General features: G+C 37.5%; 1 protein-coding gene across 2 annotated transcripts in view; it reads left to right on the top strand.

Moving 5' to 3' along the window:
* The window catches only part of CNTNAP2 (contactin associated protein 2), a 1,202,163-nt gene that overhangs the window by 813,788 nt on the left and 375,046 nt on the right, over positions 1-13,329 (top strand). For both annotated transcript variants that reach the window (XM_088150062.1, XM_088150063.1), the window contains exon 11: positions 11,570-11,676. In XM_088150062.1, the coding sequence (XP_088006188.1) occupies positions 11,570-11,676 (107 nt within the window). The remainder of the gene's footprint in view (positions 1-11,569; positions 11,677-13,329) is intronic.

The following is a 13,329-nucleotide window of genomic DNA, read 5'->3' on the forward strand; positions in this document are numbered from 1 at the left end:
ATCTCCTGGTAGACAGCTGTGTTGACCCTGGACTTAATGAAGCACAGTGGACCAACACCAGCAGATGACACGGCTCCCCAAATCAACACAGACTGTGGAAACTTCACATTGGACTTCAAGCATCGTGCATTGTGTGTCTCTCCATTCTTCCTCCAGACTCTGGGTCCTTGGTTCCCAAATGAGATGCAAAAGTTGCTCTCATCAGAAAAGAGGACTTTGGACCACTGGGCAACAGACCAGTTCTTTTTTTCTGTAGCCCAGGTAAGACGCTTCTGATGTTGTTTGTTGTTCAGGAACGGCTTGACAAGAGGAATATGACATTTGAAGCCCATGTCCAGGATCCGTCTGTTTGTGGTAGCTCTTGATGCACTAACTCCAGCCTCAGTCCACTCCTTGTGAAAGTCCCCAACATTTTTGAATGGCCTTTTCCTGACAATCCTCTCCAGGCTGCGGTCATCCCTGCTGCTTGTGCACCTTTTTCTACCACACTTTTCCCTTCCACATAACCTTCTATTGATGTGCTTTGATACAGCACTTTGGGAACATGCAACTTCTTTTGCAATTACCTTTTGGGGCTTTCCCTCCTTATGGAGGGTGTCAATGATGGTTTTCTGCACAACTGTCAGGTCAGCAGTCTTTCCCATGCTTGTGATTCCTACTGAACCAGCCTGAGAGACCATTTAAAGGCTCAGGAACCCTTTGCAGGTGTTATGGATTCATTAGCTGATTAGAGTGGGACACTTTGAGCCTAGAATATTGAACCTTTTCACACTATTCTAATTTTCTGAGATTGTGAATTTGGGGTTTTCATAAGCTGTACGCCATAGTCATCACAATTATACCAAAGTAAGGCTTGACATATCTTGCTTTGCATGTAATGGGTCTATCTCATATATTAGTTTCACCTTTTGAGTTGACTTACTGAAATAAATGAACATTTGCACGATATTCTAATTTTTCAAGTTTCACCTGTATTTTCTTAGCAGTGATGCTTACCATCCAAATTTGAAAGTTAAAATGTGATTTGGATCGTCTGTAGGTACGCACATTTTACCTGTCAGTAACAACTTAAACCAAATAAGCCTTTGATGCATGACCCCACAGAAGACACAGCTCTTTTAAGATGTTCTCATCAAGTGCTAAATCCATGTCTATAAATGCTTCATGTCCCATTTTGCCTTTCAAATATATTTTTCTGTCTGCAAAATCAACTGATCATTGTTATATGTATCATCTCTTTACAGCAGTAGTTATCTGTAGTAAATGGTACATTTATATATGGGTATCAGTTGCTATTGCAGTTACACCATAATTATTCAATCTGGGATGGTAACCTCATCACGTTAAAGGGTTATGGTCAAACCATTTCCCTTCATCTCCCTCAAATTTGCTGTGAGGAGTACCTTCAATAAGTTTAAGAACAGTAGAAAATTTGTGGAAGAACCTGGTGTTGAGGCCCAGTACAGATTGTGGTTTGACATGGTTACCTCTTTTTCAAATAAAGTGTCCACTTTAAGCATATTTTTAAAGGGCATGTTTAATGGTATTAGTAGTTTGGCTTTTGGCAATTTAAACTCTTTTATGCAGCCACTGTGATTCAATTAAAATGCAGATTAAAGTTCTTTGACAGGGTGAATTACTTTCAATATAAACATCTGCCTCTTCCATTGACTAAGGGTATATTTGCACTGGAGGCTTAAATGGGTTTTACTATCAGATCATTCTCTTTGTGAGTACTGAGAACTATATTTTTATGAGAGAGGTTAGAAATCCATAGCAAAGCGCTCACTGGATCTCTAAACTACAATTCCAAGAATCTAATCTTTAGGAAAAAGCATAAGCTTCTTGAAGCTAGAATAAATTCAACATAAGCTTCATTTTTGAAAGTGTTTTCAGTAAGCTGCAAGTCAATAAGCACATAGAAATGGAGGAAGAGGGAGGTTTTGGCTATGTTCATGGAATATACTGAACTATAAACCAGCCATTCATTCGTTATATGGTATTTGTGCATAACAAGTATACAAGAAGCTTAGAATCAAGAATTGGAAACTCCAGTTCTTTTCAACCAATTGATTCAAGTTTTGAAAAACACTAAGTTTATGTCATATGACTTAAAGTTGAAATTAATCCATCAAGATATTTTTCATATCTACTAGATATGTAACTAGTGAACACTAGAATGTTTCATAAAGGATGGACTAATGATTATGTTGGCATTGCAAGAAATTTGAGGGCACTAAACTCACATGTTATGTTAATGCTCTTCCTTACATTACCATTATCATTCCCTTTGGAAAAAAATGGTCAATATTGAAAGCTTATTGGACAAATTTTGGTCAATATTGAAAACTTATTTTTCTCTTTTTAAGACTTACAAGATAGGCGAACTCAGGATATAGTTGTAATTACAGTTTTTGTTTGTTCTTTTTATGTATTTTCTTGTTCTTTCTTGTTCTTTTTTTCTTTTTGTATGGTAAATTGTATGGTAAATAGATTAATAAAAACTATCTGGTAAAAAAAATAGTAATTTTTTAGCTTAGCATGTTGTGTGACTCCATCCCATGTGGTTAGCTGATAGTTCAGTGTGCTTTGCAAATCCAGAAAAATTGCATTGAGTAAACCATGGTTATGTTAATTATGGTTAGTATATCTTACAAATATAACCTCTGAGTTATAGAAAGAGGCTCTAATATCTTTTCAGACTTAGACAACCTTTATGAGGACACAGATAATGGTACATGACAAATGTAATTACTTCAGCATGATAATATCTAGTGAAGCTATTCATTCAGTATGCATAGGACAGACAAGCAAAAATAGGAATCTCTTCAGTAGTCTCTTGTTTCTCTCCTCCATTGTACAAATTAGGTTGTCAACTTTCTATGGCAGGGTCCTATTTTTATAGCTCATGTTACTCTTCAAAGTACTATGGCTTGGTTCACATTATACACTCGACTCAGCTACTAATGCAAGATCCTTGCTTGTTAAGAACAAAGCTCTATGTAGTTAGGACTATACTTAGCACCAGCCAGAATGAAGTTATCATTTGAGGCAAGAAATACTTGCTGAGATAGAGATGGCTGTTATAGGAGCCCCTGGCATTTTCCCTATACAGGAGGTTAGAGATACTCGTTCTAAGCAGTCTGCCTTGCAAACCCAGAATTAGTCTGCTCCTGCAGGTGTGCAGGATCCTGGCTTGTTTATTATGGTTTAAGTTAAATTTAACTGAGTGGCTGCAATGAAGAAGCATAATTTTGTTCTTTATCTCAGAGAAAAAAATGGCTTTCCTCTTTTCAGTATTCCACCATGCATGGAAGCACACACAGACATGAAAATATGGTGGTCAACTAGATGTCTATGGGACACGTACAAGCAGTGTATGAACACAGAAGCCTTGGATCAGTATCCAGAGATATCTAAGTATTCTTGTTACATAATCAGTTCTTCAGTCTCCCAACTCCACATTAGAACCTTTGTTATCCACTGCTTGGTTACTACACCTAATTGTGGACAAACAACAGACTGTATTCTTGTTAATAAATAATGGCACATCAACAAGGTATTTGCAACAAAAATCTCAAATACAAATCAGAAAGATATTCCTAAGTAAGGAACTCCCCATATGTTCTAATATTTGGATATGCCAATGAAAGTTATATTTTTTTGATATAACACTTAGTTCAAGAATGAAGTGAAATTGTAGAGGTCCCTTCTGTTTTTCTTTGGAACTAGTCACCTTCTTTACCTTCATTCCATCCATGAAGTGATTCTCAGTATCAACCACTTTTCCTTATAGATCAGCTCTATGTTTCTGCCCCCCTTTGCTCAACTCAACTGAACACAGCTGTTTTAATTATAGAGGACAATCCACCAATGCCTTGAGTTTGCACTTGTTTTAATACGTTCCAACAGTTAACAGTAAACAACAGTAAGATATAGTTTCCATCTCAATCCAACAGGGAAGTAGACTCTCAAAAATGGTAAAAAACATGATAGACCAGGTTAGGGATAGATTGTAACAGAGAAAATCTTTCTGTGTAGTTACTAGTACTTAAAAACAATTTGATGGCACATATTCAATCAATCAAAAAATGATGAATTGTGGGTTTTCTTTCAACTATATTGTCTACTTCCACCATTCAATGTTCAATGGTTTCTCTACAGCAGGAGTTGACACCCGATGTTCCTGGGCTTCATGTGGTCCCAACCCTATTTTTAAGGCCTATTGTCTCATACAAATGAAATCCTCAAACTCCCATCAATAACATTCTATGAAAGTCTCACTTTCCTTTTACTTGAAATATATTGTTATTACTATTGTGGTTGGTTGCACAGTCAGCCAAATCTGGCTGACTATGCGACCAACCACCATCATCATCATCATCATCAAGAGAGGAATCTTTCAAGGAGACTCACTATCACCACTACTGTTTGTTATTGCATTGATTCCTCTGTCAACAATATTGAACAAGTCAGGACATAGCTATCAAACATCAGAAACATCTGCCAGGCTATCCCACCTTGTTTACAGGGACAATATGAACTTGTAAGGAAAAACAGCATCTGAAATAGAATTGCTGTTTAATGCTGTCTGAATATACAGCCAAGATATTGCAATGAAGTTTGGACAGGACATATGTGCCACCCTTACCATCAACAAGGGGAAAATAGTGAAAACTGAAGAAATTAAGATGCCCAATGGAAATAACATCAAGAGTCTGGATGAAGAAGATCACTACAAATACCTGGGCATCCTTCAAGCTGATAACATCAAGCACATTGAAATCAAGAATAAGGTTAATATGAATATATCATGAGAGTGAAGAAGATCTTGAAGTCCAAATTCAGTGGAAGAAATACCATCAAGGTGATTATCACGTGGGCAATTCCAGTCATTAGATACACAGCTGCAATAGTGGACTGGACTCAAGCAGAACTAGAAGCCCTGGTTAGGAAGACCAGAATAATGACATTGAATCATGCCCTTCATCCACGCAGCAATGTTGACAGACTCTGCTTACCAAGGAGCATTGGTGAGTGTGGAATGTTGCAAGTACACCAGACAGTTGAAGAATATCTGAAGGACAGTGAAGAAGATGCACTGAAGCTAATACACCATAAAGGCTTACTGAATAGTGAAGAGGCCAAACTGGCCTACAAGAAAGACCAAATGAAGAATAGAAAAGGGACATGGCAAGGCAAAGTATTACATGGCCAGTACAAAAAAAAAAAACCCAGTTAGCAGGCAAAGTAGATAACACAATACCTGGCAATGGCTAAGAACAGGAAAGTTGAAGGAAGTGACAGAGGTGCTAATTCTGGCTGCACAAGACCAAGCCTTAAGAATAAATGCATACAAAGCCAGAATTGAGGAGACAGCAACAAATGCCACCTCTGCAAAGAAGCTGAAGAAACAGTGGACCACCTAGTTAGCTGCTGCAAGAAGATTGCACAGACTGACTACAAACAATGGCATGACAAAGTAGCAACAATGGTACATTGGAATATCTGCAAGAAATACATTTGCCTGCAAGCAAGAACCGGTGGGAATACAAAATAGACAAAGTAGTATTAAATGAAGAAGCTAAAGTGCTCTGAAACATTAGAATTCAACAGACAAGTACCTGCCACAAAATACTCCAGACTTAACAATTGTTGATAAAAAAGACAAAAAAGTTCTGGATAGTGGACATTGCAATACCTGGAGACAGTAGAAGAGAAGAGAAAGAACTAGAGAAAATCACAGAATATAAAGACCTACAAATAGAAGTAAAATGACTTTGGCAAAAGAAAGCAAAGATAGTACCAATAGTTATAGGCACCTTAGGTGCAGTCCCAAAACATCTGGAGCACCACTTGAAGATGGCATTGATAAAATCACCATCAGTCAATTGCAAAAGGCAGCTTTACTTGGCAACCTGTGACGATACCTTTAACACCATCAAACAACAACATTTGCTTATCCCAGGTCCTTGGGAAGGACTTGATAGGTAGATAAAAATGCCAAATGTAGTCTGAAATCTGGCTGACTATGTGACCAATAATAATAAAAATATTACCGAACGCATGTCAAAGATGCTGTCTCAAAATGGAGGCTATGGGAAGTTTATTGATTCATAAAATTGCTGCAGTATAGTTTGTCAAATCTATCAGCGGGCATCAGCTTAGCAAGGTAGTATTCCAATGTGGTGCAGTGGTAAAGCTGCTGAACCAGGACTAGAGAGAGGCAAAGTTAAGCCCCCACCCAAGCTCACTGGGTGACTTTGCACCAGTCACTCTCTGACAGTGTTGTTGTGAGAATAAAATAGAAAGATGGAGTCCTAGGTAAACCAGATTGAGCTCCTGGGAAAAAAGTGGAGTATATATTTAACAAATAAATAAAGTATTTCAAGAAACACAGCCAACGTGTTTCTGAATACTATTTGATGATTTTAGATTGATTAGAGTGATTTATTACTGTTGTGTCCTGCTTGTGAGCTTCCTAGAGGAATATAATAAATCACTGTGAGCTAAATTAGCAATGATTTTCTTATATTCTTAAACTCTGACCACAATGATTTTGGATTGCCTTCTCCTCTTTCTCATTCTTCTACCCCATTTTCATCCTATCTATATTGTCTGACGCTGTTGCCATGAGATGAGATGAATATTCTTATCCTGATCTCTTGCCTCCTCCACAGAATTCGTCAATATACCACCATTCCCACTTAGCTTGAAACAGAACCAGAAGAGTTGGAAGCTCAGATTCAGGCCCTTGAAATGAAAGGCCTACCACCCAAGCAACATAGAGTGGCTGAAGATCTTTCTGCCCTGGGGAACAGAGGGATATGCAAGCTCAGAAATGAAGTGCAGTCTGAAGAATAAATCTTGGGAATAAAGGGTTGATTGGAAATAGAGCCCTATTCACAAGAGAGTGTTTCTGTTGAAGGGCTTAATAGTTGGCAATTAGCAAGGATAGAGACCCAGTAACCCAATCTTTATAAGCCTTCAATTTTAAGCAACCACTGCTGAAAATAGTATCCTGATCTTTCCGTGTTCCTTAATATACCTTGCTGTTGACTCTTGAACTAATTTTGGACTTCTTTTGGGAACCAAACTCTAACTTGTGCCTTTCTATTCAAGGACACTGGTCAGGAGTAGACTTTCTATTGCCTGCTTTACTGAAATTTCTAAAAGAATTAACTCCAGTTAATCTGCAAGAATTACAACATATACAGGTAGCCCAAGCTATTTAGTTAATATGCATGCTTAATCAATCAGTAACCTAACACGTTGCAGTTTGCTTGCCCATTTGCTTGAATATTATACACAAAACTTGGGTGGTTGCTGAGTCTGTTATAAATTATTGACCTTTCATATTCCTGACCCAGCTAGCAGTTAATTTGGTAATTCATACCTTAGGCATTCAGCTCCAAATTAAAGCAGCAAAGGTTTATGTTATCATGGAGCATGCCCAGGTCACATATGATGGTAAGCCATAATGTAGCTTATTAAATTTTGGCTTAGTATGCTGTGTAAACCCAGGTGTTGTGGTTTCTGCACAAAGGTTTCTGCCCTAAGAGGTTGCAGAAATCTATTCAGTTGTGATCTGATCAACAAATTATGGTAAGGTTAGCACAGTGTATGAACACAGTTTAAGTAAAACATCTCAAGTTTCAGTTCAGAGGATGAAGAAGGAAGACTACATCAGGTCCATATAAGATAAACTAGAATGGGAGGTTGTGTCACCAATGAAGCAGATTCAGTGAAATAACTTTTTCTTAAGTTCTTAACAACCAGAATATGGCAAAATATAATAAATGGGCAATTTGAAATAGTTTTCAAAGTAACAAGTATTATGTTAATTTCTTTTTAACTGTCTTTGATAAAAAAAAGGGGGGGGCAGTCAAATTTGAATCTTAAAAATCACATTTAGTTAATTGCAAGAAATGGATGTACCGTATGTCCTCATGTAATTTTTGCATTCATATCTTTCTTTTCTTATGCATTATCTCAGCTTGCTGACAGGAGATTTTTGCTGAAATAGGAAAAGAGTGGGTTATACATGAAATTATGAATGCTATAAGTCATTGTAAGTTTTTAATGATATTTTTACTGAAGGGCAAAATCATGTTGGTTCATTGTTAAAACAGTTCTGAACCAGCAAACGATTGTTTAAATAAATTATACTCAATTTATAATTCAACTGAGCATTATTATCTGGACCAATTCATTTTCTTAGCTAGATAATATAAACTATGATGGCACTGGCACCAATAAACAAAATGTTTATTATTTTTTGTTAAAATTCTAGAATTTTTAACTTTAAATGATATAAATAGAATGCACTTTCAGAGGTTTTACCACTTCCTACATGATTGCTAATGAGAGTATAGCCTAGCAACAGATATCAGAAGGACTAGCATAACATCATCTCTATACAGTGGTACCTCTACTTACGAACACCCCTACTTACGAAATTTTCAAGATACGACCAGCTCCGGCCCCAAAAATTTACCTCGATGTGCGGCCATTTTTCCACCCTGACACGTGGTCCGCGGCCATTTTTCCGTCCTGGCACGTGGTCTACGGCCATTTTTCCGCCCCGACACGTGGTCCGCGGACATTTTTCTGCCCCGCCGCGCGGTGCGCGGGCGTTTTGCCGCCCCGCCGCACCCCTGATGCACAGCGTGGGCGCTTTTCCGCCACGCAGCGCACGGGCGCTTTTCCACCCCGCCGTGCGGCGCGCAGGCGTTTTGCCGTCCCTGACGCATGGTCCGCGGATGCCAGAACGGATTAACGGTAATTACATTGAACCTTATAGGAAAATTTGCTTCAGGGTGTGACCAAATTCAGAGGGCGGAATGGATTAACCGTATTTACATTGAACCTTATGGGAAAATTTACCTCGACTTGCGACCAACTCGACTTGCGATCAGAGTCACGGAACGGATTAAGTTCATAAGTAGAGGTACCACTGTATTTGTGTTTCTTTTCACTGGCTCCAGAAGGAGAAACAAAGATTTAGGCACTTCAGGGGCAGTTAAAGAGATAGCCTTTACTCTGCCAACATCTGGTTTCTGAGCCATCAAGTGTAGCTGCTATTGATGAAAGAGAAAGCTATACAATTCATAAGTATAGACAAGGAGTAGAACATCTAATGTTAGCATTAGATGTTAAAGTTCAAGAAGCTAACTAAGATTCAGAGAAAAGACTAAGAGTGAAACAGAGGACAATAATAGATGCCAGGGCTTCCTCTTGTCATAATGACTAAAGAGACAATAAGATCAGTAATTTGACACACAAAAAATGAATAACTTAGAATAAGGGAAAAGGGAAACCATGGAATATGACAATGGGTGAAGTAGTAGATGAAGAATTGAGAACATTAGGAATCTGAGGTAAAATATATGGACAAAAAAGGCATGAATAATTTAAAATAGATTGGAATGGTCATGGACACCCCCCCACACACAAAATCCAAGAAGTTCAATTTATGCCACTTCAAACATTAGGGATTTAGGGGATTAAAAGAGTAAAATGCAGAGACAGGTGCCTCTTGATCGCTGATCAGATGCTGAAAATGCAGCATTATGTAGATCCTGAAGAATCAGAGTGGGCAAGCCAGCCTTGTTCATAGGGGCTTCCTAGATATGTTAACAGGCTGTTGTTACTTTATCGTTAGTCGGTAATATTAACACACTTGACCAAAATAAATTATAACCATTGCAGTTTTCTATATTGTCTGTGTAAGACTGTGATCTTTGTCTTTAACAATTTTATTTTTAACCTCATTGTGCTGTTCAACCACAGACAAGTAAGCTCCAAGGACTATGTAAATCAATAGCTGTTTAGACTATAGAGAAAGAGTATAAATGTTTCTATAGCACTTTTTGGGTAAATTAAATCTCTAGGCTGCAAATAAAAATTGCTTTTAAAATTCTACACAGAAAACATGTCTTTTCAGAGCCTTATAAGCTGTGGCTCCTTTTGGTTGTGGGTCACTTCCAGCAGAGAAACAGTAGAAGGTGATACCAGATAATTATCTGTTGAGATCAAATATGGCCTGTAACATCTCCCCAAAATTACAGATTAACAAGTGCTTTGCCTGTAGCTAGAAATTAGTTGAGGATTTACCATAAAAATTAGGCACTCAGTTTCTATGCTATATAGTAACTATTTCATGTGTGGCAGGTTAGAATATATGTCTTCTGTTTTCCTGGCAGTTTGCTGACAGTGTTTAACTTAACTTTTATAATAAAACACATTTTACAATCAACAAAGCATGACTAACTCATTGATACTGTCCCAGGAGTAAGATTCCATATAACTATTCTATCTATGATGTATGTGTGAGAGAGATACCATCACTATTGGCCAGTTGTGTCTGTGTGTATGTATAAAAAACCTGGGAGTTCTGGCTAGATAATTCTAGACATTAGGGTTTTTGTTTTGTTTTGTTGTATTATATTGGGAATCCTGACTGACTTTAATTTCAGTCCAGGGATTTAGTGCTGAAACAGCATCAGTCAGCCTGCCTAGATGCCCAGGTCCCCACCTGTCATCACTGAGTTGTCATTACTACAGTTGATATGATTCAACAGGATACAGATGCAGGCTAAGGAGATGCCTAACACCAGGATGGAAAAGTCAAGTCTCCTTGAGACCTTTTGTTTAGCTCTTGGTGACCATGGATATATCTATGCAGTTTTCTGGCAACAGTACCAAAGTGGTTTGATGTTGTCTTCTTCCAAGTTATTTTTGGACTTCTCAACTACTCTACAGACTAGGGATTACAGCAAAACTCTTGTGTATGCTTTATATCTTAATTCATGAATGCAGATAATCTTTATTATGCTAGCATGCCACTGACATATACTGTATGTGATGACACAGAAGCATCACAAGACCTGGAGATCAACTCAGCATTATCAAAATGACAGGCAAACAGTTTGCCTCCCAACTACTCAGAGAAAAAGATAAATTTGTGATGCTGGGGTATGGAGAGGCAGTTGAGGAGGGTAACTTGCCCACGGCCCTTCAAAACATGCCTGTCAATGATTTATGCCGGGGGAACCCAGCAACATCCCTACTGCTTTTAATACAATCAATTATTGCTTTCTTTCAGATTGGCTGGGCTATCATTATTGTCTTGGTGATAAAGTAAAATAAAATTTTAAAAACCCACATATTTTATAAAAAGAATTAAATGCATACTGCAGTATACTTTCTATTAAAAGTTAACTTTACCTGCATACTATATCGAATTGTCTTTTAAAAAAAAAGATATGTTTGTGACCTTTAAAAATGGAATAGAGTTTTAAAAAACCATAATCCATCATTATCTCTTCACTCCCCTTCCCTGTCATTCACCCATTGCTGACTGTGAATGGAGCATTCATTGTACAATACATCAACTTCTTATGCTCCTGCCATGTTCTATCATGAATTATATTAATCCACCTAAAGCTAACAAGGATTAATTGCAGTCGTACAGCAGATTGGCACAGGAGGCTATGCTGTTTGGCAATCCCAGAATGCTGGCATTCATTTATCCTTGCTTATTTGTCACTCTTTCATATCTCAACAGGTGTGTGCCCAATCACTGTGAGCATGGAGGGAAGTGTACACAAACATGGGATAGCTTCAGTTGCACCTGTGATGGGACTGGATACAGTGGAGCCACGTGCCATAACTGTAAGTGGGACCTGGAATCTTCACGCCCCACCCATAATGATTTTTGTTAATTGAATTAATAACTATAATAATAATTGTGCCATGAACAATAATGAAACCATTATGAACCGAAAAGACAGATACTGTATTAAATGTACCTTTCAGTAGTCAGGAAGTCTGAGTTAAGTATCTTAACAGTCCACCAACAATATAACATTTGAGAAGAAAAAAATATGCTTTCAAGAACTTTTAAGAAATAATCATTTTTCCCCTAATGTATTTCTTAGAAGACATTTGTTATCACTGACACAGAAAACCGATTTTGTAATTTGAACGGAAATGTTTTCTGAGATTATTTGAATGGCATAGTCATGTGCATAACTGGAAACTTTTTTTCCACTCCCCAAAATTGAATCATGGTTTAGAAATGAACTCTGCATGTTTTAAACCTTGCATTTCTTTGGAATACTGTATTATGCTTAATGCATTGTTTCTGTGAATTAGATCCCTTCCCAAGAACTAAATTCATTAAAAAAAAAAAAATAGTCCACGTTAATCATGTTTATTTTAGTTATTTGTTACTTATGTATCTTGTTTTTCAGTAAATGGTATGCAAGGCAGTAAATAGCATTAATACAATAAAATATAATAAAACGTCAATAAAGATAAAAGAAAAAAAGCTGAAAATGCAGATAAAATAGCTAGTTAAAATACATTGAAATATTATATCAACTTTTTTGCAGCAAGAGCATTTTGTAGCATCTTTCACATGAATCAATTTCAAGCCCACTACGTCAAATACATGAAATGTAGTAAAGCTGGAGGAAAGGGGTTATAAGAAGTGGGGGGTCAGGAGACATAATAACAAAATAGCTTAGATATTAGTCATAAGTAAAGTAATGGTATGTGTCCTTGTTAGTTCTAATCAACTACATGATGCTGTTCTTCAGTCATTTACTTGCTGCCAAGTATGGATCAGACTGAGATCTAAAAGAATAATAGAGCTACATTACGCTTAGACTTTGTGGGATAGGAGGCTTTATCTTTTTTCCTTTCAAACAGTTACACTGCAGAAGATAATGTTTGAATCAGGGGTAGTGTTACTGCTTTGTACCAATGTATTATAATGGTTGGTTGCACAGTCAGCCAGATGTTTGGACTGGATTTGGCATTTTCATCCACCGATTGAGTTCTTCCCAAGAACCTGGGACAGGCAGATGTTGTGGTTTGATGGTGTTAAAGGTATCATCGCAGGCTAGAAGCTGTTCCAAGTAAAGCTGCCTTTTGCAATTGACTGATGGTGATTTTGTCAATGCCAATGGTCTTCAAGTGGTGCTCCAGATGTTTTGGGATTGCACCTAAGGTGCCTATTACTATTGGTACTGTCTTTGCTTTCTTTTGCCACAGTCATTCTATTTCTATTCGCAGGACTTTATATTTTGTGATTTTCTCCAGTTCTTTCTCTTCTATTCTGCTGCCTCCAGGTATTGCAATATCTACTATGCAGACTTTTTTGTCTTTCTTATCAACAATTGTTAAGTCTGGGGTGTTGTATGGTAGGTGCTTGTTTATTTGAATTCTAAAGTCCCAGAGCATTTTAGCTTCTTCATTTTCTATTACTTTGTCTGCTTTGTGGTCGCACCAGTTCTTGTTTGCAGGCAAATGGTATTTCTT

Source organism: Python bivittatus, unplaced genomic scaffold (assembly GCF_059951505.1).
Source record: "Python bivittatus isolate LINGU-HERP-01145 unplaced genomic scaffold, Pbiv_v1 ctg000610_np1212, whole genome shotgun sequence".
NCBI lineage: Eukaryota > Metazoa > Chordata > Lepidosauria > Squamata > Pythonidae > Python > Python bivittatus.